We start from the raw sequence: 26,965 nt of genomic DNA, 5'->3' as shown, positions 1-26,965 counted from the left end.
CGAATGCGCTTGTAGACCGGCCCCTGGCTTTCAGAGTGCATTCCTCCTCCTGGCTAGCGCAACGATTGTGGAAGGATAACCAGTTTGGCCATTTAGGGCGCATCTCCAACGGAGCCAGAGCAGGTCGCGCCTGCTTCTTCACTGGGCCACCACGCATTTTATGGCAACTCTTCCGATCGATGTTTTTGCCGACTTAATGCTGATTTGATGTTTCAAGCGTGGCCTGGTCAATTGGTATTCCAACAGGCAGGCCAGTGTTCCTCGCCCAGCCCGCTCCCTGTCTCCGCCTCCATTTGCATAATTAGCAGCGGCCAGTCCATGATCTGTCTGCTAATTTTCCATTGCCGATGCTCTTCTGGGGATTTTTAGAACAGTGCGAGTTTATTTTTATCGCCAGACACAATAATGAACGAGATGACAAGAAACGGGGATCGCGAATCGACGTCTCTGGAAATTCCACGATGACTGGCATCTTGTTCGAACGTGGAAGAGCAATCAATGAGGCAGTTCAAAATATTGGTCCTTTATTGACGTTTAAAGTATATGGGTTCAATAATTACATATGTCGACTGATAGGATAATGGGTATTCAGCAGAAACGAATATCACTCATACCACAAGTGGTGCTACTGGGTCTCGAACGGATGTAAGTCCCCGTCTTTGAAGTGAATCTGCTGCAGTCTTTCCTAAGTTGCGGTTTGTAAGTCGTCTTATCAAAAGCTCGTTGGATTGTCTTAAGGTCGCTTTAATCGGAAATCCAATTGAATATTTGGAATCTAGGGTGCATAAATTACCATGACAGCTGCAGGTCCAAGCCGTCATTGTGGGCTGGGTGGAACTACGCATTAGCTGCCCATTTAAAGTTCAAAATAGCGAGTTCGATGTCTTGATATCGCGGCGTGCGTCTTTCGTTTTGCAGGCCAGCGTTCGATGTTCAAGTGTCGCGTCGCGGGTGAAACTAATTAAGTAAATTTAACACATCATACTGAACCACTACCCCTCCTGTCCAGAGGCACTAGGAGCAGGCACTAGTACGTAAGCAAAAACGAAAATTTAAATTTTAATATCGATGAGCAACAAGCTCGCAAATCTACAGAGACATACGTACTACTAAGAAGAACAAACAAAACCGTTAAGAATTATTTAATTCATTTATACTTACAGTTCTGTGGATCTCCTTAGATTTTGGATATGGTTTGATTTTGGTCTTAGGATTTTCATTAGATTTATTATCACGTTACAGTATGACTTAGATAATGTATTCATCGTGTAGGTTCTACAGCGTCTATTATTTATATTAATTGGGTACACAACACCATAAATAATTACATGAGTCGATTAATCCAAATTACAACCAAATTTTCCCAATTGGTAAACATTAAAATTTTTGCCAATACAACAAAATTTTAAATTCATGGTAATGCCAGCTGGAATATAATTCGATTTCCTTCTGATTATTTCAATTTCTGGCATAGAAACTCAATAGTCTTTATCTACTTAACCAAGGAAACAAAACAGTAAAACAATGCCTTTTCTTTTCATTATTCTACAAAAAATTTGGCTAAACAATTTTCATTTGGATGGATCTTAATATGGTTTACTTAAAGGTCTACTTTTGAATACTTTTCTAATATAGATAATTAGGTGAAATGTGTTGTCAAGTTTAGTAATAAGATGAGCTCTATAAGTGTAGTCGACGTTCAAATGGGATTTGCATTGAAAGGTTAGTATATTTTCCACATTAACGCACACGCGCTGACGCTCGTTAAAAACTAAGGAATACTACCAGTTATTAACTTATGTAGTTTGGTTTGGTTACTAATATCAACGTATTCAAGCTATGATTGGATAGTATGAGTTGGTAGGATAGTATGATGGACATGCCACGGAAATAGTGTTCTGAACATACTTTCAGCTTGGGCATATAGACCGTTAAAATATATGTTTCGAATTTTTCATGAAAACAATGTGTATCCAAAACAAAATTGATGTAAATAACAGAAACGATTAATTTCAACAGAATATTACTTAGTATACACATTCTTTGATATGCTTTAACTAAAATCTATGGTGTCTAAAGTACATTTTAAAACTGAAAATATTACTTTGAAAACTTCTGGGTTATGATTACGATTGTAATGTAACACTTCCATCAAAAACAATTTGCTACATTCTAAATACTTTTTGTGATAAGATTCTGCACCAGTTCATATGTTCTATTACGGCCCTTGAGTATTCTAGTATTTTTGTAAATAATCGTCTCCCCTTATAAGTTAATGTTATTGCGCTTCGTTTCAGTGTCTAGTCTGAGGGACTCTTTTGGACTCTATATCTTAGCCAACTAGTTACTGTCTATATGATGCATTGTAAATAAGTATGATGATGATATTAGTCCTAGTAGTTCACTCAGTTCTATTCGCCATTAAATCCACTCAGTTGATGGCTTTGATGCTCCAAGCTGCGCTTTAAATCGAAAATGGTATTCAGTATGAGCTGCTGCTTGCGGTTACTACCGCCTATTGCATGGCCCTTGGCCTCGTCAACGGTCACGTCTTGCATAGAGCTCTTGGCCGACACGGAGGCCAAAAGCTTAATTTGCGAACGCTCATTTGACTTGCACCGTCCGTTTGAATCTGTGTATCATTTGATTAAATACTTCACTTACAAACAAGGCGAATTACTTACCCAATTCGAAGTCGAAGTTTTTTTTTATGCGCTCGAACGATGAGCTACCCTTGTATACCTTGCGCTTTAAGGGCTCGCTGTGTGGGCAGTAAAAGTTGTTATTAATATTTAATTCGGCATGCAATGGGTTTTCCATTTTCGTATTCGATCCATATTTTCCATCCCTCGTATTCGATTGCGGCTGAGGCAAGTAGTTGTGATTGCCAATATCCTCTACAGCTATGCACTCCATCTCAGGATCACTGCCGTTGAAGCTGATCACCGTTGTCGTGGTAGAAGAAGTCACCATCATCGTGCGTCGCTTGCTCTTTGGACTCTCCTGAATACTCCTTCCATTTAGCTGAAGTTGTGGCGAGAGTGGAGCAGAGGGAGGGTTGCCTTTTATTTTTCGTGGTGGCAACTCTGGTGGAGCATTTTGATTCATAAAGTTGGTCAGATGCGTTTTGCGAGGACTGTAACGGGCAGGCTTGGGACTGTTTGGTGGCGAAGAAGCAGACGATGTCTCAAACTTGAGCATCTCTATGCGCTTATTAATGGCTGCTGCTAACTCATGCTCAAGAGGAGGAGAGTTAAGAACCAGAGTCTGTTTTTTGGAGTCCACCACTTCACTGTTTTTAAGCATTTCCACCCGCTTGTTAGCTAAGGGATTCACTCGTCTTGGGCTGGCGACAGGCGTGTCTCTGGGAATGCTAATGGTGATATGTTATTAATAACGAACCAAATATTTAAACTTTATCATTCCTTACCTCTGTAAGCTGTTCTTCATCGATTCCAGCAAAGACTCCGCTTCCATAATTAGTTGTTTATATTTCATATCAGCCTCCAAGTCTGCCTTAAGAAGTGCTTTTTCGCTTTCTGCGATGGTGAGTGTTGACTTTTTTTTTATGCTTCCAAAGATTAGCGAGTTGGAGCGGTTTGACAGGGGAGACGTTTTGTATATTCTTTAAACAAAATATTTTAAAATCCTATATATAATTATTAAATTGTTGTCTTATACCTCTCACTTGGACCCAGTAGATTGCGGCGCAAACAGACGGGCGTGCCACCCACACTTCGGGTGCCACGAGGCTCACGAAGAGGTGACGAAGAAGTCTTTTCGCGATTTTCACAACTCTTCTTACGTGTTTTAAGGAACCTCTTGCGTCGGCGCTGTTGGGAGCTTTCCCCCGTCTCCTGACCGCTCTTGCGTCGGGAACGGACTGATGCCTTTCGATTGAGCACCGGACTGATAGGGTGATTAGAATAGTAGTGACAGTTGCCCAGATTTCGTGACAGATCCTTGCGGTCAAGTTCCACCTCTTGCATGGATGAAGTGTCTATAAAGTCAATGTCCAACAACTCGTCTGTGTCACACTCATCACCCGCATCCTGTCCAGTATCTAGCTCCGAAGCACAGCAGTCCGTAAGGTCTGAATCACTGCTAGAAGTCGAATTAAATATAAGAAGGCAACTTAAGTTGACTTGGCGAGCACTGAACGACTCCAACTCACCTTAATATATCAGTTTCCTTTTCGTAAATGTAACTCTCGTCGAACTTCCCAATCATTTCATTAAGGGTGGCCTCGTCATCACTAAGAACGAAGGATGTAGTGGTAGCTCCAGTTCCACCACCAGCTGCCACGGGCGCTGAAGTTGTTGTAGTCTCGGCGTGGTCCAAGTGACGCCGCTTAATGGTATGTGGGGCATGCACATTTTCCAATTCAGTCGAAGTCGAGGAGCCCTCGGATTCATAAACAACTCCAGCCCCAGGTGCAACACCAGCCCCTCCCCCAACAATGTCTATATCAGCCTGTTTGGCTGCCTGGCTAGGAGTAGCTCTGCAGTTGGAGGTTGCTGCATAAGGGACTGGCTTCCCTGCTTTGTTTGCTATTGTTTTGGCCACCGGAACTTCCAGTTCATTGCTTGACTTAATGCCCGACGAGGTCGTGGAGGTAGTACTGGTCGCATCCAGATCCAAGCGTGTGGGGCCTGTCGTGCTAGGCAAGAGCTCTCCCGTGTTGTACCAGGGATTTGTTCTTATACGACAGCGCTGTCTCGGCGAGGGAGCTGCAAAAAAGGAGATGAGAGATGCTACTTCAGCCAAGTAGAGATTTTAAATGGGTTAATTGCTCAGTTTGCCAGCAGCCGGGCTAACAACACTGAAACTCACACTCAAAGAGCTTTGACTGCTGCCGCAGAGCTAGCGAACTAGGCGACGACTCCGGGCCATGAGTGGCAGTTGCGAAGTTGCTCTTGGGCAACGGATCCATAGGCGACATCTCCTCTATGCGGTTAAGGCCGAACTTGTACCGCTGGGCCTCGACGGCCAGCGAGTTGACGCTCTTCGGGAAATAGTGGGTTCCCGAGCGCATGTTAATGTAGTACTCAGGTGGATTGTAGTTGCTGGCGGCGCATGGCGATGTGCCATCTGTGGAGTAGCCCGTGGAATAAGCGCTTTCTGGCGAGGGCAAGCTGTGTGGCCGGGGTCCCGAAATAAAATTATTGCGCTGAATTCCTCGTGGAGTTCGAATACGCGAGCCGGTAAGTGAAGCGGGTGGAATAGGCGGTGTAGCTGTCAAATTATCCAGTGACTCGCCATGCTGAGCCGGTGCTAGCTTGGAGGGAAGCAGGCGACCGTAACGAACATGATTCTTGCTTTGCCTTGGCTCTTCCTTGTAGATTAGACGCACGGCACTTAAGTTTTCTGACTGCGGGCGCTGTTGTTCTGCAATGGGTGGTGCATGCCGAAGCAGCAAAGCGCCAACTTCCTCGTACTCCACCTCCTCCTCAGGTGGGATGTGGTATTCCCCATTTAAGGACTGCTCTCTAAAAATTGCTTGTTTGCCAGAAGAGGGCTCCTTGGATCCCGTTGACCAGGACAACGACGATATGGAGGACGAAGAGCAGTTTACCCTGGTGGGCGATTTCTCCGCATAGGTTTCCTTGCTATTGGGCACGCTTAAGTGGTGCGACGGCTGCTGGAGCGGTTGATGCGGCTGATAGCAGTGCGGAGCGTGAAGCAAATTGTCCGACTTGGGCGAGGCTATGACGTAGGAATCTTCATCTGGGGATTGCCAGCCATATCGACGACTGGGTGGCTACGAAAATATGATCGACGTAAGCATTTGTATATTCCTAGGAAGGAAGCTACTTACGTGACACTGGATGGGGGAGACCTCGCGCCTCCGCACCGGACTGGCGATGCTGTGGCTTCCGCTACTGGTCAGGACCGGGCTAGTTAGGTTGCTGCCCTGTGTTGGTAAGGTGCCCGCCTTCTTCCCCACGCAAGAACTGCCTGCGTCCACGGTCCCTTGCTTGTGTTTACTGCCCTTCTTCCGCGGACGCACAATATGCGTCTCCATCCAGGAGCGCAGCTTGGATCCAAACATAGTGGTATTCTAGTCTTAGCCGATGTGGACGGACGGTAATTCCTGAAAGGGGAGTTCATTAAGCTGGCTGCAATTCAGCTGCAACAATGAAGAGGAGTGGACTCCTGGGACCACTTTGCGCTGATAAGGAAATCCATTTACTACGGCACAAAAGCCGAATGGCTTTTCAGTAGGGACACATTTTCTATAGTTTGGGTGGGAGGCTGTGCTGGAATTTTATGCGAAATTACCTTACTTGCAAATGTGGCAGACAACGTTGTCCTCATATCCTTTGCGCCTTCTTTTATTTTGGCGCCCACACACACACCCGCACAAGAGATGAAAGGGCAATGGTAAATCTACACCAGAACACACACGGACTTCGTCGGCTTTCTATACTTGTGTTTGTTTGTTTTTTGTTGACGGTTATTTTTGGCCGTTATTCATTACTTCGCGCCGAGTACCGACGCACCCAATGTTGTGGGGGTTGTTCGTAAGCAGAGATGCTTCAAGGACTCCACTCCCGCACTCACTCGACGTAAGTATGTGTGTGTATGTGAAGGCCTGTCTGTGTGTTACAGCCCACGGTTGTAAATCCCACGTAACTGTAAATTTTATGTCAAGCTATTTTCCTTTTCGTATGCAGACTCAAATGCTAAACGACATTTTGGCACTTTGCTTGTATCGTTATGGGTGATTGGCAATAGTCGAGCTTCGATTCCAGTCGATTATTATTTAGTTTATGCAAATTATGTATAAATGCTTCGGAAACTAAGGGAAAAAAGCACCGTTACGTCCTGGGAAAAACTACAACTTCTGATGTGTTTAACTGCTGCTTTTCACAGGAACCTTTCCGATTTTATTTTTTTTCTCTGCCTGTGTATAGGTATGCGATGTGTGAGCTTCGGTGGTAGTGAGAAAAGCATGCGGCAGAATTTAGTCAACTAAGGATGCGCGGACACGGATGAAAAGAAACGTCCGTCGCCGTCGAAAGTAAAAAAGCTAATGACGGGATGCGCAGTTACGTATGACTGCTAGGAGATGCCACTTGCAGTTTAGCCACTTAACTGGGTAACTGTAATTTCAAGACCTTGTAAGAATAGGCTTCTATTGTTTTCCTAACGTTTTTTTCAGCTATTACAATAAACGCAAAACGCTCTCAGCCCAAAAGTAAGCTACTTTGCAAGATATTTACGTTCCCCTTCCAGCGCTTTGCAGCACTGACAACGCATCTGTGAGCGCCAGCTGTCTTTCCGCCCATCTGGCAACTCTATCAAAATTATTTGTTGTTCTAAGAAACATGCGTTGCTATTACGAGGAGCTCGAGCTCCAAAGAAACGCCAACGATGGGGACATCAAGAGTGCGTACCGTAAGATGGCCCTGCGCTGGCACCCGGACAAGAATCCCGACCGACTGGCGGAGGCCAAAGAGCGCTTCCAGCTGATCCAGCAAGCGTATGAAGTTCTGTCTGATCCTCAGGAACGGTCTTGGTACGACAACCATCGCGAGCAGATCTTGCGCGGCAAGAACTCCGATTATGCGGAGAACTGCCTGGACGTGTTCCAGTTCTTCACGAGCTCCTGTTACAAGGGCTATGGCGACAATGAGCACGGCTTTTACCGCGTGTACACCGATGTCTTCGTCCAAATCGCCTCGGAGGACTTAGAGTTCATGGACAAGGACGACCGGTTGGGGATGGCGCCTGACTTTGGTCATTCAAACAGTAGTTACGAAGATGTGGTGGGTCCGTTCTACGCCTTTTGGCAGGCATACAGTACCCGGAAGACCTACGACTGGCTGTGTCCCTACGATGTTCGCGAAATAAAAGAGCGCTTTATCCTACGCAAGGTGGAGAAGGAGATGAAAAAGATCGTTCAGGCTGCCCGCAAGGAACGCAACGAAGAGGTGGGCGATGAATTCCCTTTTTTTTCTTCCGAGACACATTTTACTTACCTCATTTACTTAGGTTCGCAACTTAGTCAACTTTGTGCGAAAAAGGGATCCCAGAGTGCAGGCCTACAGGCGCATGCTTGAGGAACGCGTCGAGGCCAATCGACTTAAGCAGGAGGAGAAGCGCAAAGAGCAGTTAAGGAAGCGCCAGGAAGAACTGGCAGCCGTCAGGAAAAATAATGTCTTTAACGAGGGCTACGAGGAGCAGCTAAAGCAGTTAGAGCAGCAGTACGATAGCAAGTCAGAAGATTACACGGATGAAGACGAGAACGACGACGATGGCGAGGACTTTGACCATGAAGGCGGCCAGGAAGCCGAGGAGTACGAAGTGGAGTATGTAGACGATCTTTACTGCGTGGCATGCAACAAGACATTTAAAAACGCCAAGGCGCGTGCTAATCACGAAGAAAGCAAGAAGCATAATGAAAATGTCGACCGGCTGTGTCAGGAAATGGAGGAAGAAGAGGACGCTTTCCACAATGAACCCCATGAAGACAGTTTAATGGGCGTACAGGAATCGCTGGAAGAATTGCAAGTCTCTGAGGATCAGATATCTTTCGACGGGGTTCCAAGCGAAGAAGAATCTTCGCTAGCCAAACGAACCAAAAAAAACAAAAAGGCAAGGAAGTCAGCTGTCAAGCAAGCGCAGGCGGAAGGCAGTGACGAACCAGATGAGCCAATAGAAAAGAAGGCAATCAAGAGCGAGTCAGAGGATGAAGACTGGAGTAAAGGCAAAAAAGCGAGCAAAAAGAGTAAAAGCAAAAAGACGACGACTAGGAAGGTTAAGCTATTAGAGCAAACTGTTTCGGAACCGAATACAAAGGAGGCAACAGTGGCTCCCAAAAGCGGAGATGAGGACCTCGACCCGACCAAGTCGCAACACACTTGTGTTACCTGTAGGCTTGTCTTTGACTCCAAGAACAAGCTGTTTGCCCACCTAAAGAAGACGAACCATGGTGTCTACATACCTAAGGCAAAGCCTAATGTTGAGGGCAAGCCTCCTGGCAAAGCTAAGGGCAAGCGCAACAAGTAGGGTCGTATAGATATCCACCCACACCTTGTATCTATACTGTAGAATGTTAAAAGTTTATTTATGCTAATGATAAATTTAATTCGAGAATGAAGTTAAGTATGCTCGCTCCAAGTCAGATAGTGTTCTTATTGTATTCAAAGGCAGCTACGGAATACAGACCAGTTTACTGCCCGCCTCCACGCGTCTGCGAACTCGAGTTCGCATATTGGAAGACTCTGCCTTTAGGCTTATACCGGCGGCAGTAAATGTTAGGAGTACCCCAATGATTCCGCAGTAGAATGAAACTCCTGTAAGGATTAAGTTTAGTAAGTTTCTAAGAAAAGTTTCAAAGAATTACCTATGCTACAGTCGGCGGGGTAAAAGGGTTCGGCATCCATGCCGCATAGACGTTGAATCCGGTTCGCTCGCCATCCCATCGGATGCAGAAATAGACCCAACATCATACATATTCCTATAAACAATGCAAACTTAAATGCTGCGAGGATATCACAGTAATGGTTGCTTACCTGCTACGACCTGGGCGCAGGCCGTCATGTTGTGTATGCTCTTGCCACAGGCCGACTGGCGGCAGCAGGTGATCAGGGTCAGGATCACCGTTACAGAGAGTAGACTAAATCCCAGCATGACGAAGAACATTGCCGCTTTCCATTCGTTGGGGTAAACGCTACTGTCCGTGGCCAGTCCGTCCAAGTCGAAGCGGCCGCATTGGAATCCGCCCTCCTGCATGACCTTGCAGCGCGTGTAGATGCCCACCGAGGATTGGTGGTGAGAGCTGGCGGTGGAGTCTGTTCCTTGGGCGGGGCCCACCAGCCACCTGGGCGTGACCAGGGCCACAGCAAAGAGCATGTCGGCCACCAGCGAACAGAGGAACCACACCAGACTGGCGATGGTGATAATAACGTAGCACATTTTGATGCACCAGATTTTTCGGAGTACACAGATTTAGCGATCGACGACGGGCGATCGCAACGCGTCAGCACTTGCCGGATAGATAATAGACTCTAAGCGCTCTTACTTTGTCTGGGCACGCACATCCCACACCCACTTTGCCGTCACCCACCACCACCGTCGCACCACTCGCCACCACCAGCAGCGCGGGGCCAGACCAGAACTTCCTCCCAGCTGACCAGCCCGAAATGGAATTGTTTATTTTATGTTTTCGCCGCTCGCTGTTATGCGGTGCCTTTCTGCCGTCTGTTTTATGTTATTCACCCCACACTCACACGCGAGCGGAGGTTGACTGTGGGATAGGGGGAGCACGAGGGCGAGGGCGAGGCGGTAGACCGCGCAGTCCGCGGCTCTGTCAAGAACAAAATTCGCAGCTGACGTCGAAGCGAAGGGAAATAGAGTCTAGCGGGAAAATAACTCTGCCTCGATGGCGTTTTCGCTAATCCCCCAAGCGGCTGCAGCTATTTGGCAACTTTATTCCACACTCTGGAACTTTGGATCTGAGCTTCTGTTCGCGCAGGCGTGTCTGCTGCCGTTCCTCGCCAGCGTCATCTCTCGCCGACTCCGACCGACCGAATGAATGGAGCCCATTAAAGCCAGCTGCAGTCGCAAACGGAGCCAGGCCCCAATCGGAGCACTGGAAGAAAAGGTTTGGTGCATCAAATCGTAATAATCGAGTTCTAAGTTGGTTTATGCGTTACGTATTTATCGTATAAATTTAAATCAGCCGGAAGAATTTAAGAAACTGAATGACTATGTTTGGTAAGAATGTTTACTTAGAGGAAATAATTAATATAAAATATTGTAATTTAATGAGGAATTTTTTTCGAATGTATTTTGTATATTTTTAAATGTTGATGTTTTCAGTGCCTTATGCAGATGTGGGCGCCGATTTCTCATTGAGAGCGTGGAAATCCAGACATTCCGAATTCAGAATCAGTCCTCGAATAGCTCTCCCTGGCTCTCTGCACACGCGTTCGAGTTGGATCCAATCTGTCGACTCCACCACCACCAACCCCACCATTGCCTCCACCCCCGTTCGGGTGAGTAATGCACGCCGCCGCTTCGATTCGGGCTGATCATGTGCAATTCCGATCGAAACGATCTTCGGTCGAGCGGTTATCAGTTGGCCGAGTGTGTTGGGGGCCATTGCGTCATCCGCACTGTGTTTGTGCACAGTGATCGTGACCGAGGCCGTAATGAGATCCGTACACAAAGTGCGCAGCCTCCGGAAAGCACTTTCACTCTCCCTTTCGTTGCCTGAACCAATCCGCGGCTCATCACTTGCCATTAGCCGAGATGTCGCGCCGGATGGTCTTCCTACAGTTGCTGCTGTGGGCAGTAGTAGAGGGTCACTATTACTACGACTACGGCTACTGGGAGATCAACGAGCCTTCACAGCTTTGCTCCGACTACGAAATGCTGGTGGTCAACACCCGCCAGTGCGTAAGGCGCTGCAACATCGTCTGCCTGAATGGAGTGTGCTTCGAGGACGGATCCTGTCCCTGTGCCGATCAGTATATGGCGGGTAATCCGGATGGTTTGGTGTGTGCCGCAGAGTGCCTCCCCGGGTGCGTGGCGGCAGGTGGCTACTGCGCCGCACCAGATCTCTGTGTGTGCCGTGAGGACAGGCACTACTACTTTGATCCCCTCTCCCAAAAGTGCCGCCACAGGGCTCCCCGTCTGCTGGACCCCTGCCTTGGGTGAGTATGATTCTTGCTCCTCACCTTATCGCTTAGGAAGTGTACATACATACGTATGCGTTTATGTGCCCTTTCTCATTTCCAGGCGCTGCACACATGGCAACTGCTCCTCCGACGGACGGTGCATCTGTGCCCAGGGATACGAGCTAAGGGACAGCCTGCTTCATGGACAGCAATGCATGCCAATCTGTGATCAGTAAGTTTGATTGTCGCTATATCTTTTCGCCACACTTGCCCTAAACTGTACCTCCAGCAACTGCGGACCACGAGCTTACTGCTTCGCTCCTAACTTGTGTGCCTGCCGGCACAAACAGCACCATTATGCTCACAACGGCATCTGCTCCGGGAACTATTGACCTAGAGAGGAGGTTTGACAGCAATGGGGCTGTTTTAGGTCCCGCTGATGTCGTATGGATTTTAATATATGTATTTATTGTTTAGGTTCATGATTATTTATGAATTAAGCTACAAGACTATGTTACTCTTTTTATTGATTTAAAATTTTTATGGAAAGGCAATCTTGTCTTTAGAAACTGTAAGGAATAACATAAAATATAAAAACAGCTTTAATCGCCTCATAAAGTAACCTATAATTTGTCCATATTAAAATACCAACTTCAAAAACGCATTATGCATATGTATTATATCGATTTATCTAACCTGAGGAAATATGAGAAGCACTAACTTTATTGAGTGCTTACCCTTTCATAATGAATGGGCAACAATATACAATATGTAGTTACGCTTGATAGTTCGTATTGAGTCCGAAAACTAAAATGCCTTACCTTTCGCAGGGCACAATTCAGAGAGCGCAGTGAGATTTTGATTTTAAAGAGCGCATGTCAACTGGTTTGGTTTTGGTGTTGTTGTTGCCGCACCCCCTCCCCCACCTATCAACCAATCAATTACAAAGAGACTTTGTTATTGTTTATAACAAATCGGACACATGGAAGTGCAGAATATTACAATATACAGTATACGATTTCCGATCCCCACCGATCAGCAGAGAAACTGAAGAAGACATGCGTACGTGTTCTCCAGAGGCGTCGCCAGCGAACTAAAATGCTGCTAGGGGGGGGTATCATAGAGGGAGCGTGGATCTCAAGAGGGACTTCTGTGCTCAGATGTTATTAGGCCATTGATAATGCCCGAATTTTAGAGTGTTTGTGCTTGCGGGGCCTATAATATTTCGGGTATTTCAACTAACCCACACCCCCCCCCAGAGGATATTTCTTAGATAAAGACCAGTCGGCAGAACCGTCATTTTTAGCTTTGCGCGTGTGGCGTGTTATTGTTTTACTTGTTGTTGTTCCACTAGAGGCGGGCCTCTTGGTCTTGACGACAAGGCACACTGGGCAGAGTCAGTAAACAGGGCAAATAATATTTTCTTCCTTTTTCCAATTTTGATGAAATTGGATATATACCATAATTATTATTTAAGAATTGCTTTTCCACGTAGTGTCGACTAATACTTTCATATGCAATATATTTATATAAGTTGAACCAATAACACGTTGTGACTTTGCTCCACTGTGCCAGAAGCAATAACAACAACAACAGTGGCAGGCGGCAGCACCGTGTCCGCCGACGTTGTTCTCCATCACGATTTAGTTGGAGTTTTGCTGGCCATCGGCGCGGTTGTATCTCTGCTGGAGCTCGTGCACACTATCCTATCCAATCCCGAAGAGCTCTCTCGCCTTTGCTTAGTGCAGCAATTTGCAATTTTAATTATCTGCAGGCGGTTCGACAAGAAAATGGGCCAAGCAAAGGTAAGCTGATTAAGAGTGCAGCACAATGTGAAGCCCACGCACACATGCACACTTTTAGCTTGTGTATACGCATCCCTTATCCTTCGTCCTTGGCAAGTGGGCAGCCCCAAATGGAAAGCGTGTAAAAGCCTGAGAGCTTGGGAACTAAATTTAAGGCATTTTAAGTTATCCGATCCATCGGAGGGTTATCAGATAGTTTATTGGAATTTTTAAGATATCTACATATGTATGAGTGTGAGCTGATGCCTGTTCTGGGTTATGTAAGCGGATTCGCCAAGATGCTTTGATGCAACCGTTTGATGACATTGATTTAAGGCCGCTTGCGTGTGTTATCCATTTACTGCAATGATTAAACCGATTTAAGCAATTATTAATGTGCCAATTACATGTGTACAGATAGCGAGTGTCTCCATACATATGTACCTGTGGAGGCGTAACTGCTGCGCAGTTTGTGAGGCACGCACTCAGCCCCAAAAATACGAAACAGCTACGTACATATATTAGCAACAATAACAGACTTTAAGAATAAACGTGTGAATGCACGAAACCGGTTGAGCCATCCCATTCTCGCCCAAAAAGCGGTTCAGCTGAGAATCTCGCCAAACACCGAGACGTTTCGTGAACCTTATCAATAACTTGCGGGGGCTAGCCAGTGGAAAGTGTTCGGATCCCTGATCCCTGATAAGCCACGGCGATCGATTGATACCAGTAGAGCAAACTCTCACAAGATACCACCAGTTTATCAGATCTCTAACCTAACCCTACTTATCTGTCTTTACGCCACACCCACCTCTCACGCACTCCACAGAAAGTCTCCTCCGCCTTGAGCAAGCTCTTCGTGTACGGCGCCCTCAAGTACGGACAGCCCAGCAACTCAATCCTGGCCAGCTCTGGCAACGGCTTCGCTAAGTTCTGGTGCAAGGCGACCACCACCCAAAAGCTGCCGCTAGTGATCGCCACCCGCTACAACATTCCCTTCCTGCTGAACAAGCCCGGAGTGGGATATTACGTAACAGGGGAGATCTACGAGGTGGACGATCGAATGCTGAATTCCCTGGACAACCTGGAGGATTGCGAGGAGATCTACACTCGCGAGATGCACGATATGAACATTGGCGTTGGAGAAGGGTGAGCATTAGTCGGATCTGACGTCATTTCAGCAATGTGGTGTGATGGGTCACAATTTCCTTTCCAGAACCGTTCCATGCTGGGTGTACCTGCTGCAGAAGTACCCGGAGAACCTACTTAGTCTGCGCTACTTGTCCAGCTACGAGAACTCAACCACCCATCCATACATTATGCGCCATCGCCGCACCCACAAGCATCCGGCCCAGGACGACCTCACCTACGAGGCCCAGAACTAATAACGTGGGTTGTGGTGTCGCCCGTTTGTTTGGATGTTCTCTGGATAGCCTGGCCACTAATCTTATGTTACCGTAGTTGCATTTTAAGACCGTACTTGCAGACGCAGATGTACTGATCGATATATACCCGTATATATGGGCAAACGATATAAACTGATACATATGTACCATACGCATTATTTAGGTTTTAGCAAACGTAGTCTGTAATTTGATAGTTTTCGACAAACAAAGCAAATAAACTGAAGCAATTTAAAATAAAATAAAATGCCCCTCGTTCTATTATAGAAGTAAAGATGCTGGACAGCAGTCCCTGGTAATTTTCCACAGCCCAGTGCCGAGGGCTTCAGTTTCTCGCGGTGTACGGAGGCTAGATTCGGTGCGAATGGCAGCAAGAAGAAGAGCGGACGGGTTATGTCGACTGCGCAATCTACAGGTCGGATTTGATAGCACGATACCGCTTGAAACTGATAAGCCTGGCGGCGGGAAGCGCAATGGCTGAAAAGCTGAGAATGGCGGCAAGGGTCTTTGTGTATGGCACGTTGAAGCGCGGTGAGCCCAATCACCACTGGCTGACGAAAAAGGAGAACGGCCAAGCCCGATTCCTTGGAAGGGGGAAAACGGAAACGAAGTTTCCCCTGGTTGTCGGAACCCGCTACAACATCCCATTTCTGCTCGCCCGCCCGGGTGAGGGGAACCACATAGAAGGCGAAGTCTACGAAGTGGACGAGACCATGCTCTCCAAACTGGACATACTAGAAGACTACCCGGACTACTATGATCGCGAGCAACAAACCATATTAATGGAACAGAATGAGTATGAGGGTGTGGGGTGATGGCCAGATGTAATAACTCACTATTGCCCCTATGTCTAGAACCATTCAGTGCTGGCTGTACCTGATTCGCAACTTCCCAGACAAGATGCTGGCCAAGGAGCTGCTGATCTCGTACCACAACACGCCGGAGAGGCCGTACAATGAAAAGTCAGTACGCACTGTTTCAGCCAGAGATGATCTTTCTTACTGATTTTGCAGCTACTTGGACAGCTGCCCGGAAGACCTCGCCATGGAAAAGTGAGAAACGGAAACGTATAAAAAAGTAACGTTTATAAACGGATTTCAACGCATGGGTATTATTCGTATTGTATTACATTAATCCATTTTTCAAAATGCAAAACGAAATGAACAATAGTAGTTTGTGGTTTAGGGTAAGAGTAGCAGTGGTGGTTTATATGAATCAAAAAGCCTAGAAAATCTGCATGTGCTGGCATAGAACCTTTGGATGGCTTGAGCTCGGCAGCGGACACTGTGGTAGATAGCGGTTCAAGTGGCCAGCAACAGCACCGTTGGCGTGGGCTGACCTAGCTTGCTTCGTCGTCAAGCGACTGGAATCGGTTGGAGGCCGCCACCGGGGCAGCCGTGGACTCCTGAACACGCTGGAAACGGCTTCCGTGACGGACTTCTTCGAAGGCGGGTTCGTTTTTCTTCTTGCGCTGTTCCTCCGGACGCGCCGCACTTAAGGTTGGGAAAAACTCGGTATTGGTGATGTCGGGGGCGGCGCGTCGTGGACGCAATGCCCCCCCAGTAGGGCCGCCTCCCAGTCCACTTCCGGCCTGCTGCTGCAGAGAAGTTGATTAAACTCGATCTGGATCGTCTCGCTCTTCTTACTTACGCTGTATCGTAGCGCGGGTGAAACGTAGGTCTTGGACGAGTGCTTTTCCACCTCCACGGGCACCGGAATCTGCATTACCTCCTCGGCTGGGACAACTTTCTTCCAGGGTCCGTGGCCGACGCGCTCCTTGTTTACGTCCGCGTTGTCATACCCATTGCTGTCCTCATCGTCCTCATTGTAGTTGCCGCCGTCCGGGGCAGAGGGCACTCGAGCAGCTTGCGACTCGGAACTTTCCTGGGCAGTTCTGGAACGGGCCGAAGAGCTATAGAAAGCGAGTTTTCGCAATATGCGGGGTCAAATGGAAAGTAAATCAATGGAAGTGGCCTTTTCTCCTGCTCATGGATTAGGCGGTCGGCGTAACGTTCGAAAACTCACATGGTGCTCAGCTGGCCGATCTTTAAGCCACTGTAGTCCTTGCGCTGCTCCTCCTCGAACTCCTTCCATTCCTCCTCGACGGGCTACGGAGCGGCAAAACAATGAACTTATAAACATGCCCTAGGTGGCCAACGGGCGCTGATTTCACCAGACTGAGATTCGGACTCACCGGGGCGGACTCTGGCACCTTGGTGCCGCTATTCTCGTTTTCGCCTACTACTGCCACGCCGCCAGCGGCTACCTCAGGTTTTTTGGGCTTGACCACCTCGCGCTTGGTGCCGTCCTCCAGGTTCTTCACCATCTCGTCGGCGGTCACGAACTTAGTCTTGTTCTTGGACTTCTTCTTGTCCTTTTTCGCGAAGAAATCGTCCAGTTCGGCCATGGCTTGTAATTAATTATAAATGAATAAAATTCGCGACAGGAAATTTGGAGAACAACTCTGCACGCCTTTTGTGCCAGATGTATCGATAAGCCGGCCAGGGCTGGAGATTCCTGGAAATTCGCAGCGAGATTACAAATTGTCGATTTAATTTCACTATGCAATTTACATAATGCACGCTTTTTTTCATACCTGGAATTAACTGATGGTTTATTATAACTAATCAGTTTAAGCAACTCTGACAGCACTACCTTAGCAGGACAAGTATCCATATATCATCTGCATGATATCGATATTTTCAACTTTGGCGGCCTTTTTGAAACCATCAGTTGGGACTGGAAGACACAAACATATTATTTTTTTGCAACAAAATTGGTAACATGCATAATTTAGCGTGTGCAAAAATCACAGGAAAGACTGCACTAATTACCAATATTCGCGACATTGGGCAACAATAGATTTGCATAGGAGATTGATAACCACCTAATTAAGGCAAACAAAGTGGAAACCACCGCCGCGGTGGCTGCGAATGCAAAGCTGGACCATTGTGTAATGGAAACCAATTCGATCCGTTGCTAATTTTGCATCCATAATGATGCCAATATATCTTATTCGCTGAAAAGCAGCAAAGTCAATAAAACTCGTCCAAATGGCAAAGTTAATGTTTCCCAAAATATGCCAAAGAGTTCCTGGGCCTGGGACTTGCATCTTGTGGTACCCAGCAGTCCCGCCCATGTAGTCAAAAGTCAACTACTTGGCCCATCACTTGGACCCAGCCTAAGCCTCTTAGGCCAGACGGCCAGTTCCGCCTAGATTAGCCGAGCTAATAGATATTTATGTCTGTACCAACACCTGCCGAATACCTACCACAGTACGGCGTGCAGCCAGGCCAGTGGTTTTGCTTCGTTTCGGCATGGTTTGCAACATCCCAAAGCACTGCTAGTCCACTCCACAACGTATTCATATTGACAACCACCGGGCTGGTCGCGTTCAGTCTTCTTTCGAGCTTCGCAGCGTCCACACCGCTCCCTCCACTACTCGATTCGATCCGAACTAGTACGCTCCGAACCGATATAGTCTCGCATTAATTCGCGTGTGCGAGAGTTTGATACCAATATTGCAAGTGTTTTAATTGAGGAGAATACCAAGCAATACTCAAGGTAATTGAAACACTTAGTAGCCCCAAAATAGTTTCGGCTTGCAATCTAGCACTCCGCCGACCTCATCTCGAGCTGCGATTCCTCCTTGTGATTACCGCATTGTAAAGACAATGCTGCTTATTTTTCGGGGCTATTAGGCTGCAATTCGAGGCATTTGCCAGCCCAGCGAAGCGTTTAATTGACGATTACAAAGGTAGGCCCCTCTGCCCTACTGAGTTTGATTTCGAGATACGCTCGTGAACCCCCGTCTATGTCAGGGTCGTGTCATGACCTGTCGCAAAGTCTGATATTTCGATATTCCACATTTTCCGCTTTGAGTTCCGTGGCCCTTTGCATATATTTGAACCTCGGCTTGCGGCTTGCTGCTAATTTTATGTGTCGGGGTTTCATCTCATTTGTATCAATGCTGATCCAATACAAAAGCCATTTACATATTGAGGGGGATTTTTATTTAAATATATCGTGAGACTACGTGAGCAAAGGCCAAATGGGAAATGGAATGGAAGAATTGCCAAACATTTAAAATTTGTTCGATTTCATGGTTTAATGTCTCAGCCTCAAGTGGCTTTCTTAATGATCCTCCACACAGCCACATCCGCAGCTCTTCTCCGTATTCGAGCTTACGTTGCCTTAGAAAAGGGGTCATTGGTACAGCGCAGTCAGTCAATCAGTCACTGCGCTCCAATGGGTTTATTAACTGCAGACCGATTGCAGGCTGCACTTTGCATTGGAAAATTTTAATGGCCCCATCATCGGTAGCCAGTTCTGAGGTCGCAATCGAGTTGTAACCACACAATATTACTTAGGCTAAAAAGCAGCAATATGTAAACAAGAGGAACACACAATCGATAAACACAACCACATACAAGCTAATTAAAGATTCCAAAATGTTTCTACTTACAAGCGATATACGATATACCGGTTTTGGCTCTAATAAAAATATGACAAACGAAGGAGAGAAACAAATATCATAAGATAAAAGACTCTTTATCGTTTATCGACGTTTCAAATAGGGTCAATTTGCGTTTGCGTAATATCAAAGAGCTTAAAAACACTCTTGCCAATTGTGGGGAGGGTAAGTTTAAAATGGTATAAAAACATTTCGGATTTGAATTTATCGATTTCGACGTAATTTTTGCAAGTCGTTCCGCTACATCAATATGCTTATGAACAAAATACATAGATGGTAAAATCTCAAACAAATTTCTTGAATTCCATTATCTTCGTGATGCTCCGTTGTTAAAACTATGCACACATTGTTCTTTCATTAGAAATCACAAATATGTTATGTTATTTTAGTTGTCTATCAGTATTTTGCATTAGTTACTGTTTTCTGACTCGTCTCTTTCTCGCTCGTCCGCCCCAATTGGGATCAAGTTTGTGGCCTAAGTCTTTCGTTTACAAAATGAAGCTCCGTTGTTTTAGGTTCAGTTTTAATAAATACGTTTGTCTGTAATGCTCATAACTTCGGGTTTGACAACTTGGGTCGACCGAAATTTGTCTCAATGTGTGTATTTCGAGGCTTGCATAAGTGCAAGCACTCTGAAGTTGTTTCTCGGGCTGTGGCTCTCGTTGGTTTCACACATTCGGCGGACGCGTTTTAATTGGCCATAAAGCCGAAAACTGGGGCTCAGTAACAAGCCCCTAAAGGCAGGTGCCGCGAGGCGAGATGAAGGAGAACCGCAGTGATCTAAGTGAAGTGATCCCAGAAACAGATCCAACCACATAGATTTCAGCTTGTAGTTCAAGGTGCAGTGGGGCTGCTGCGTCATGCTTCCTGCGATTTCCATCTTTTCCAGCTTTGCTCTGCTGGAGGAGGTAAACACTCGTTGCCGGAGATACAGTATTGGACATGCATACGCTTGGGCGGGGTGTGACCACAATCGAGCTGCAATAAATAGGTAAACAAGTACGTCCGCTCGGTCTTGCGTGAAATGTCATGACATGCCCAAAGTGCAAGGCACAGGCACAATCCACAATTCGAGATTGCCGAGCAGATGTGGCCAACTGTAACGCGGCTGCAATCCAACCCAGCCGCATGCAGATTGAGAAACAAATACTTGCAACAATCCCCGTCGGAGGGGGAGATATAAAGACAACCTGGCACGCTAGACGGGTTCGATGCCAGCTACCCCTGGTAATTGCATAAGCCAGCAAAGAAATGCGAATCCACAGGCGCAATCGAAAATCCAAATAGAAACCGAAAGTCCACTAGAAACCCGTTTGCGGCAGGTTCAGCTCACTGGTTGCTGCTGTGTGTTGGCTGCTTCCAAGTCGAACACCAGATGTGGTAAGAGGGGCACGCGTGGCCAGAATTAGCCCCAGTTTTTCCAGCACCACTTGCGCCATTCGCTTGCCAATCACTAGTTTTTCCTTTGACTGGTTTTCGCATTCCCGGAATGCTTCTTGCGTCACTCCATTTCCATTCCCATTCCCAGAAGGTGTGCTAATACACCTCTTTCTTGCAGAAAGATGACGGTGGATCTATCGCCAGTGCAGGAATACTATAAGGATAAGACGATATTCATCACTGGAGCGTCTGGGTTCATGGGCAAGGTTCTGCTGGAGAAGTTGCTCTACTCCTGCCACTCCCTCAAGGAGGTGATCATCATCTGCCGCCCGAAGCGCGGCAAGGCACCCGAGACGCGTCTCGAGGAGATGTTCAAGCTGCCCATCTTCCAGCGCATCAAGGACGAGCGCCCGGAGATGCTCAAGAGGGTTACCATCTACCAGGGCGACGTCACCTTCGACCGTAAGTGTAGCGCTTAAGTTCCGCACTTTAATCTCGATTGATTTGCATTTCCTGCCCTTCATTTGTAGAGCTCGGGCTCAGCGGGGAGAGCTTGAAGCACGTGACCGAGAACACTAACATTGTTTTCCACATGGCGGCCACCCTTAAGCTGGAGGGCAACCTTCGGGACGCCATCGATATGAACTTGCTAGGCACCCGGCGAGCGCTCAACGTGGCCAAGGAAATGAAGCAGCTGGAGGCCTTCATCCACTTGTCCACGGCTTTTTGCAACTGCGACCAGGATGTGATGTATGAGAAGGTGTACGAGTTTCCACACAAGCCGGAGGATCTTATGCGCCTGGCCGAGTGGATGGACGTGAAGACCCTGGACGCCATTACGCCGGATTTGCTAAAGCCGCACCCCAACACATACACCTACTCAAAGCGTCTGGCGGAGCTTCTGGTGCGCGACCACTACGAGTCCATGCCCGTCATCATCGCACGTCCCAGCATCGGTAAGTGACCTTTTAAGTACGGATGCCACCTCGCTGTTGCCTATCCGCGTCGCTTTGGCCTGCGGCGAATCGATTTATCAGAGTCGTTAATTCTCTATGTCTCTGGACGGGATTGCTTGCTTGCTTGGTAGCCAGCTGCGCTGGAAGCGAAATTGAGTCTGCAATTGCCAGTCGCCAGTTCCCCTCTAACTAATACCTAATAATGCGCCTCCGCTTCTGCCGCCTTAAGTCTATGTCTATGTCTGTGTCTGTGTCTATGTTGCCCTGGCTTGCTTATTATTTATATCTTTTTCGGCCACCTGGCGTCTTTGTTGGACGTCTCTGCCTGGAATGTACGATCTGTCTGCGCTGGCAGTCAATTAAAGTTTTCTATTAGCAGTTTTTGGCCAACCTGAGAGGGCGTTATTCATGGGAGGTGGAGAAACTATTGGGCAGAAACCAGTCCGACCATATTGATGCAAATCTCCAAAATCAAACACTAAGCCGAGTGGTAATTTGATATGAAAGTATACTTTAATCGAATCTTTTATTTTTATACTGCCCAGATAAGGTTAGGAAAATGTTTGTGAATAGGTATTTCCGATGGCAGCTCCCCTCAAACTTATTTAATGATAGGCTAGCTGAATGCTGAAATCGATAGGAGTGGATGAATATTTCATTTGTAACCGGGAGGGTTCAAGGCAAGGGTGACCTGCTTAGCTGGGCAAATAGCCCATGGATACACCCAATATGGACGGGTTACGTCCTCGTTTGCTAACTAGCGAGCAAAGTTCGGCAGAGTTCGCCGATTTTAGCAGATCTTCAGAGACATTAGCAGATGATAATGAATGTACTTGTTGGGTATGGGGTTGCTTTGGTGCTAGTCTTAAGCCGCTTCTTGCCACCTACCGCTAATTCGTCAAGTGTTTACGCTTTCCGTGTGTTTTATGACATCGCCACTGGTTGATCTCATGTCCTCCTATCCGGCGCGGGCTCCCCGCTTGACTCTTCTGCTGCCGCGCTTCTTAATACGTACACCGCACATGAACCACAGCAGCAGCAATACAGGTCTGAGCAACCACAAACTGCCAACAGACACCACCACAATCACAGCGCTTGAAAAGAAAGAGCCCGATTACATGACATGGTGTACAGCATTGCTTAAAACAATAAACTACCTCAACCACTGCACACAAATGCCGTCGTCATTGACCAAAAAGTTCAATGAGCATGCAATGAAAACAAAGAAGACAGAAACGCCCCGCTTTACCCTTCCTCTGCCTCCGCCTCCGCCTCCGCCCTCGCATCCGCATCCGCATCAGCCTGATCCCAAGAACGTCTGGGAGGAGGAGTCCCAATTTGAACTCATCTCCCGCACGCCCAGTGTCGCCGTCGGCGTACGAGCCCGTCCCGGGATGGGTGGACAACCTTAACGGACCCACCGGGCTGATGGTGGGCGCCGGCAAAGGTGTCATCCGATCGATGCTGATTGACACGCGCCACCTGTCCGAGGTTATTCCGGTGGACTACGCCATCAACGGTCTGTGCGTGATCCCCTACCAGTTTGCCAAGATGACGGAGCGGCCGAAGGACGTGCCGGTATACAATATCACGTGCGCTGACCACCGGAAGATGCAGTGGGGCGAAGTAATCGAAATGAGTAAGGAAATAGGGTACCGATACCCGATGGAAGCGGGTCTCTGGTATCCAGACGGATGCATCACCACCAACAAACTGCACCACAACATCAACGTGCTGCTTTTCCACTGGCTGCCCGCCTACTTGATTGACTTTATCCTGCTGCTGCTTGGCCAGAAGCGATTGTAAGTTGCGGACGCTGTGGATCGTGGACACAGAGCTTGATCCTCTCTTCCTAGCATGATCCGCGTTCAGAACCGCATCTCTGTGGGCCTCGAGGTGCTGCAGTTCTTCACGATGCGCGCCTGGTTCTTTAAGTCGGATGCCTATTCCTCGCTGTGGGCCATGCTAAACGAGTCGGACAGGAAAAAGTACGTAGCGCGAGCGTAGAAGGGTACTGAGTTCACTTAATCCGAAACACCTGATCCCACCCAAAAGCTTCAATATGGACATGGATCCCGAGGAGACTGTCCCCATGTACATTGAGTCGTGTGTCCAGGGAGGGCGACAGTACCTGATGAAGGAGTCGCCCGATAGTTTGCCCCGCGCCCGGCTCCAGCTGAAGCTGTAAGCGAGACTCGCCCACAGGGACATAAGCCCTGAGCCCGATCTCTAAGCACGGTCTTCCTTTCATTTATAGAATGTACATCCTGGACCGCGCTTGCAAGACGCTCATCGTGGGCACCCTGTGCTACTGGACCTACGGTTTGGTGGCACGCCTGCTCGGCGTCTAATACGACGGCCACCCGGGACATTTTCAATCCATTCGCGCGCTTTTCTCAATCAATCTCTGCTTAGGTTCGCTTGGGGGCATAACTTCGAGCCACTCGACGAGTGGCCTCGAATCTGGTTTTCATTTCTACTTTAAGTGATTATCTATGTTTCGTGTCAAAATAAAAAATCTGTGTACTGAGTTTATGTGTCTGTGCTTCAAGTGTACAAGTGTTGATCCAGAGGACTCGCGCGACAACACGAACAACACAAACAAAACCCACAAAACCCACTGAACACACAGATCACACAGGACAAAGAGCACAATGATATTTTCCCCGATTGCGCACTATTTCCCACCTTCTAAATTCCCACACTTATCCTTGGCGGAAACATAGTCCAAAACATACAACTACACTACTCACACCCACACCATACACACATTCACACATTCACACATAATACGGCTTCGGTGACCATCATCTTGGGCTCGTGGTATGTAGACTGGTTTCATGCGCTGAGCAGATTAGACGCCCCTTAGTAAACATCTATTCCTTCCGCCCTGTAGTGTCGCCGGCTGCCTACGAGCCGTTGCCCGGATGGGTGGACAACCTGAATGGACCGACTGGCCTGATGATCGGATGCGGCAAGGGCGTGATCCGGTCCGTTCTGGTGAATCAGCAGAACAAGGCCGAGGTGATTCCCGTCGACTACGCTATCAACGGGCTGATCGTCATTCCCTACGAGTTCAACAAGCAGGCCAAGCGGCCTACCAATGTGCCCGTTTATAATATAACCAATGCGGACCACAGGAAGATGACCATGGGCACCGTTGTGGAGATGAGCAAACGCATCAACAAGCAGTTCCCATTTAACGCGGGTCTATGGTACCCGGACCCTTGCGTTACCACCAACCAATTATACCACAACTTCAACGTGGCTCTGTTTCATTGGTTGCCCGCTTACTTCCTGGACTTCCTGATGCTGATATTAGGTCAGAAGCGATTGTAAGTTGCCCCGCACTGAATTACCCCAAATGGAGCTTATGTGCCATTTCCCTCCCTAGCATGTTGAGAGTTCAGGAGAAGATATCCACAGGTCTGGGCGTCCTCCAGTTCTTTACCCTCAATGCCTGGTGCTTCCGATCTGATAACTACGCCTCCCTCTGGAACAAACTCAACGAGGAAGACAAGGCGATGTAAGTGCTGCTATTGAATATTAACATATTAACATATCAATATCAATTTCCCATTCAGTTTTAACATGAACATGAACACGGAGAACACCGAGGAGGAGTACATGATTGAGTGTGCTAAGGGCGCTCGAAAGTTTATCCTCAAGGAAAAGGAGGAGGATCTGCCCACTGCGCGCGTGCACATGAAGATGTAAGTTAGGCAAGAGCCTGTGCTACCCACTATGACTCACTCATCTTCACTTCCAGCCAACGAGTCGTAGACGTTGTGTGCAAGACGGTGATTGTGGGACTGTTCTTCTACTACCTCCTTAAGTGGACGGGGGTGCTGGCTATATTCTGATTCTAGTTCTCCGTGGACTTGCATTGGTTTGGTGGTCACAGGCATTTATTTAGTCAATTAGCTTAGTTGTAGTTACGCATATTCGAGGTTTTGAATCCAAATAAATATGATTGTAGGTTGTTGAATATACACATTTCGCCAACTGCGCCGTGTTTCTCTTTCCCAATCCAGTCACTAAAGCAGACTTTGTGTCTAACCATACTGACCTGTACTTTGTTCTCCAGTAACTCCAGCTGTCGCTGAGCCTCTGCCAGGTTGGGTGGACAATATGAACGGACCTACGGGAGTTCTCATTGGCGCCGGCAAAGGAGTTATCCGATCCATGATCTGCAACGGGGAGCTAAAATCTGAAGTGATACCTGTGGACATCGCCATTAACGGTCTTATCTTATTACCATATCATAACAGTCTTGCGGAGAAGAGGTAAATTTTTCAGACGCCTCCCATGTCAATGTGATGTATAACTTCTGCCACAGACCTCTTCAGATCCCAGTCTACAACTTGACCGTGGACGATGCCAAAAAGCGCACATGGAAATGGATAATGGATGTGGGTCGCGACTTGGGCATTAAGTACCCCTTCGAAGTGGGACTCTGGTATCCCGACGGCAACATGACGTCCAGCAAATTCTATCACACCATCTGTACCATTCTGTTTATGTGGCTGCCAGCCTACCTTATCGACTTCCTACTCCTGATCTTTGGACAACGTCGCTTGTAAAACCTTCAAAAGAATTTGTCAGTTCCGAATAAGAATCTAACCCAAAACTTTTCTGTTTGTCTAGCATGATTCGGGTTCAAACCAAAATCGCTGTGGGTTTGGAAGTTTTGCAGTTCTTTACCACGCGAAGCTGGGACTTTAAATCCACACACTTCGAGCAGATCTACAAGGAATTAGGATCCACAGATCGGAGGATGTAAGCAATATATATCATATGCATTCAATAGATGAATTCATGCATTAAATGGATTTATAACGTAACTTTATTTACGACAGATTTAAGATTAACACCGACGATGTCGACGATTATGAGTACATGAAAGTCAGTATTTTGGGTGGCCGTCAGTATGTGATGAAGGAACCTTTAACTTCGTTGCCGAAATCACGCATACAATTGAGATTGTAAGTAATTTGTTATTTCCATCTATAGTGTTTAACCAATGCTCTTGTTTTCCAGCATGTATGTCCTGGACCGTATTTGCAAAACGATGATAATTTCAGGCCTTCTATATTGGGTTTCCCAAAAACTGAGAGTAGTTGACCTATTTAGAAGCGTATTCCATTCTAGTACATAACATTCTTCTTCAGTTGCTTTTTTAACATTTTGTACCTTTTATTTCATGTGCCTTTGAAAGGGTTTGTAAGAAAATCTTGTTAAAAATATTCAGGTGTTTTGTATACGTAAACTTGTTATTGCAAGTCGTTGATAATAAAAATTTTTAAACATTAGGCTATTTGATTTCAATTTACTGTTA

General features: G+C 47.1%; 8 protein-coding genes across 24 annotated transcripts; 5 read left to right on the top strand and 3 right to left on the bottom strand.

Moving 5' to 3' along the window:
• Positions 1–7: 7 nt before the first annotated feature.
• Positions 8–7,040, bottom strand: CG12851 (uncharacterized protein). Of its 3 annotated transcripts, none has more exons than NM_001299937.1 (8): positions 6,283–7,040; positions 5,819–6,094; positions 4,834–5,761; positions 4,175–4,730; positions 3,682–4,104; positions 3,431–3,625; positions 2,685–3,373; positions 8–2,632 (listed from the first exon to the last, which is right to left on the bottom strand). In NM_001299937.1, the coding sequence occupies exons 2-8, from the start codon at positions 6,050–6,052 to the stop codon at positions 2,412–2,414; spliced, it is 3,246 nt and encodes a 1,081-aa protein (NP_001286866.1). In that variant the 5' UTR covers positions 6,053–6,094; positions 6,283–7,040; the 3' UTR covers positions 8–2,411. The 3 variants fall into 3 exon arrangements, with proteins under 3 accessions (NP_001286866.1, NP_001286865.1, NP_611987.3); NM_001299936.1 differs by having other exon boundaries at positions 507–2,632; positions 3,682–4,101; NM_138143.4 differs by having other exon boundaries at positions 1,204–2,632.
• A 266-nt stretch (positions 7,041–7,306) lies between these two features.
• Positions 7,307–9,124, top strand: CG2790 (uncharacterized protein). Its single transcript, NM_138142.5, has 2 exons — positions 7,307–7,937; positions 7,999–9,124. The coding sequence occupies exons 1-2, from the start codon at positions 7,332–7,334 to the stop codon at positions 9,013–9,015; spliced, it is 1,623 nt and encodes a 540-aa protein (NP_611986.2). The 5' UTR covers positions 7,307–7,331; the 3' UTR covers positions 9,016–9,124.
• CG3770 (uncharacterized protein) lies at positions 9,049–10,546 on the bottom strand. 2 transcript variants are annotated; one of them, NM_138141.3, is made up of 3 exons: positions 9,522–10,546; positions 9,353–9,466; positions 9,049–9,302 (listed from the first exon to the last, which is right to left on the bottom strand). In NM_138141.3, the coding sequence occupies exons 1-3, from the start codon at positions 9,922–9,924 to the stop codon at positions 9,160–9,162; spliced, it is 660 nt and encodes a 219-aa protein (NP_611985.2). In that variant the 5' UTR covers positions 9,925–10,546; the 3' UTR covers positions 9,049–9,159. The 2 variants fall into 2 exon arrangements, with proteins under 2 accessions (NP_611985.2, NP_001286864.1); NM_001299935.1 differs by having other exon boundaries at positions 9,522–10,020.
• CG15861 (uncharacterized protein) lies at positions 10,484–12,293 on the top strand. Of its 2 annotated transcripts, NM_001299934.1 has the most exons (4): positions 10,484–10,725; positions 10,831–11,666; positions 11,752–11,862; positions 11,920–12,293. In NM_001299934.1, the coding sequence occupies exons 2-4, from the start codon at positions 11,263–11,265 to the stop codon at positions 12,020–12,022; spliced, it is 618 nt and encodes a 205-aa protein (NP_001286863.1). In that variant the 5' UTR covers positions 10,484–10,725; positions 10,831–11,262; the 3' UTR covers positions 12,023–12,293. The 2 variants fall into 2 exon arrangements, with proteins under 2 accessions (NP_001286863.1, NP_611984.1); NM_138140.3 differs by lacking the exon at positions 10,484–10,725 and having other exon boundaries at positions 11,085–11,666.
• A 978-nt stretch (positions 12,294–13,271) lies between these two features.
• Positions 13,272–15,060, top strand: Tina-1 (Troponin C-akin-1). 2 transcript variants are annotated; one of them, NM_138139.4, is made up of 3 exons: positions 13,272–13,435; positions 14,244–14,563; positions 14,631–15,060. In NM_138139.4, the coding sequence occupies exons 1-3, from the start codon at positions 13,421–13,423 to the stop codon at positions 14,797–14,799; spliced, it is 504 nt and encodes a 167-aa protein (NP_611983.2). In that variant the 5' UTR covers positions 13,272–13,420; the 3' UTR covers positions 14,800–15,060. The 2 variants fall into 2 exon arrangements, with proteins under 2 accessions (NP_611983.2, NP_001033974.1); NM_001038885.2 differs by lacking the exon at positions 13,272–13,435 and having other exon boundaries at positions 13,565–14,563.
• A 141-nt stretch (positions 15,061–15,201) lies between these two features.
• On the top strand, positions 15,202–15,979 carry CG2811 (uncharacterized protein). Of its 3 annotated transcripts, none has more exons than NM_001259585.2 (3): positions 15,202–15,613; positions 15,672–15,779; positions 15,831–15,979. In NM_001259585.2, exons 1-3 carry the CDS (start codon positions 15,291–15,293, stop codon positions 15,871–15,873), a joined length of 474 nt encoding a protein of 157 aa, NP_001246514.1. In that variant the 5' UTR covers positions 15,202–15,290; the 3' UTR covers positions 15,874–15,979. The 3 variants fall into 3 exon arrangements, with proteins under 3 accessions (NP_001246514.1, NP_611982.2, NP_001286862.1); NM_001299933.1 differs by having other exon boundaries at positions 15,305–15,613; NM_138138.5 differs by having other exon boundaries at positions 15,672–15,979.
• On the bottom strand, positions 15,916–17,504 carry CG3760 (uncharacterized protein). Of its 4 annotated transcripts, NM_001259584.2 has the most exons (5): positions 17,414–17,504; positions 17,012–17,334; positions 16,843–16,925; positions 16,468–16,711; positions 15,916–16,414 (listed from the first exon to the last, which is right to left on the bottom strand). In NM_001259584.2, the coding sequence occupies exons 2-5, from the start codon at positions 17,222–17,224 to the stop codon at positions 16,157–16,159; spliced, it is 798 nt and encodes a 265-aa protein (NP_001246513.1). In that variant the 5' UTR covers positions 17,225–17,334; positions 17,414–17,504; the 3' UTR covers positions 15,916–16,156. The 4 variants fall into 4 exon arrangements, with proteins under 4 accessions (NP_001246513.1, NP_611981.2, NP_726501.1 ...); NM_138137.4 differs by lacking the exon at positions 17,414–17,504 and having other exon boundaries at positions 17,012–17,313; NM_166700.3 differs by lacking the exon at positions 17,414–17,504 and having other exon boundaries at positions 16,002–16,414; positions 16,468–16,729; positions 17,012–17,313.
• Positions 17,505–18,207: 703 nt separating this feature from the next.
• On the top strand, positions 18,208–26,938 carry CG30427 (uncharacterized protein; the record flags this gene model as incomplete). Of its 7 annotated transcripts, NM_001169827.2 has the most annotated exons (11): positions 18,208–18,381; positions 20,850–21,133; positions 21,202–21,627; positions 24,524–24,962; positions 25,022–25,153; positions 25,212–25,340; positions 25,397–25,913; positions 25,967–26,206; positions 26,275–26,406; positions 26,487–26,612; positions 26,668–26,938. In NM_001169827.2, the coding sequence occupies exons 2-7, from the start codon at positions 20,854–20,856 to the stop codon at positions 25,488–25,490; spliced, it is 1,500 nt and encodes a 499-aa protein (NP_001163298.1). In that variant the 5' UTR covers positions 18,208–18,381; positions 20,850–20,853. The 7 variants fall into 7 exon arrangements, with proteins under 7 accessions (NP_001163298.1, NP_726498.1, NP_611980.1 ...); NM_166697.3 differs by lacking the exons at positions 24,524–24,962; positions 25,022–25,153; positions 25,212–25,340 and having other exon boundaries at positions 25,715–25,913; NM_001259583.1 differs by lacking the exons at positions 18,208–18,381; positions 24,524–24,962; positions 25,022–25,153; positions 25,212–25,340 and adding an exon at positions 19,350–19,456 and having other exon boundaries at positions 25,715–25,913.
• Between the last annotated feature and the right edge of the window lie 27 nt (positions 26,939–26,965).

Source organism: Drosophila melanogaster, chromosome 2R (genome assembly GCF_000001215.4).
Source record: "Drosophila melanogaster chromosome 2R".
NCBI lineage: Eukaryota > Metazoa > Arthropoda > Insecta > Diptera > Drosophilidae > Drosophila > Drosophila melanogaster.
The sequence above is the reverse complement of the archived record's forward strand: the minus strand, read 5'-3'. Positions and strand labels throughout refer to the sequence as shown.

Bases quoted from the DNA above. Each gene is read 5' to 3' on its own strand.
- CG12851 (NM_001299937.1), bottom strand. From the start codon at position 6,052: ATGTTTGGATCCAAGCTGCGCTCCTGGATGGAGACGCATATTGTGCGT. The intron at 4,731-4,833 runs GTGAGTTTCAGT...CCTTTTTTGCAG, and splicing joins GCAGTCAAAGCTCTTTGAGT to CTCCCTCGCCGAGACAGCGC. The intron at 3,374-3,430 runs GTAAGGAATGAT...TATCACCATTAG, and splicing joins ATGAAGAACAGCTTACAGAG to CATTCCCAGAGACACGCCTG.
- CG2790 (NM_138142.5), top strand. From the start codon at position 7,332: ATGCGTTGCTATTACGAGGAGCTCGAGCTCCAAAGAAACGCCAACGAT. The intron at 7,938-7,998 runs GTGGGCGATGAA...TCATTTACTTAG, and splicing joins GCAAGGAACGCAACGAAGAG to GTTCGCAACTTAGTCAACTT.
- CG3770 (NM_138141.3), bottom strand. From the start codon at position 9,924: ATGTGCTACGTTATTATCACCATCGCCAGTCTGGTGTGGTTCCTCTGT. The intron at 9,467-9,521 runs GTAAGCAACCAT...CATTGTTTATAG, and splicing joins CTGCGCCCAGGTCGTAGCAG to GAATATGTATGATGTTGGGT. The intron at 9,303-9,352 runs GTAATTCTTTGA...TAATCCTTACAG, and splicing joins CCCCGCCGACTGTAGCATAG to GAGTTTCATTCTACTGCGGA.
- CG15861 (NM_001299934.1), top strand. From the start codon at position 11,263: ATGTCGCGCCGGATGGTCTTCCTACAGTTGCTGCTGTGGGCAGTAGTA. The intron at 11,667-11,751 runs GTGAGTATGATT...TCTCATTTCCAG, and splicing joins CTGCTGGACCCCTGCCTTGG to GCGCTGCACACATGGCAACT. The intron at 11,863-11,919 runs GTAAGTTTGATT...CTGTACCTCCAG, and splicing joins TGCATGCCAATCTGTGATCA to CAACTGCGGACCACGAGCTT.
- Tina-1 (NM_138139.4), top strand. The intron at 14,564-14,630 runs GTGAGCATTAGT...TTTCCTTTCCAG, and splicing joins AACATTGGCGTTGGAGAAGG to AACCGTTCCATGCTGGGTGT.
- CG2811 (NM_001259585.2), top strand. From the start codon at position 15,291: ATGGCTGAAAAGCTGAGAATGGCGGCAAGGGTCTTTGTGTATGGCACG. The intron at 15,614-15,671 runs GTATGAGGGTGT...CCCTATGTCTAG, and splicing joins ATATTAATGGAACAGAATGA to AACCATTCAGTGCTGGCTGT. The intron at 15,780-15,830 runs GTCAGTACGCAC...CTGATTTTGCAG, and splicing joins GAGAGGCCGTACAATGAAAA to CTACTTGGACAGCTGCCCGG.
- CG3760 (NM_166700.3), bottom strand. From the start codon at position 17,224: ATGGCCGAACTGGACGATTTCTTCGCGAAAAAGGACAAGAAGAAGTCC. The intron at 16,926-17,011 runs GTGAGTCCGAAT...GCCGCTCCGTAG, and splicing joins AGGTGCCAGAGTCCGCCCCG to CCCGTCGAGGAGGAATGGAA. The intron at 16,730-16,842 runs GTGAGTTTTCGA...CGCTTTCTATAG, and splicing joins ATCGGCCAGCTGAGCACCAT to CTCTTCGGCCCGTTCCAGAA.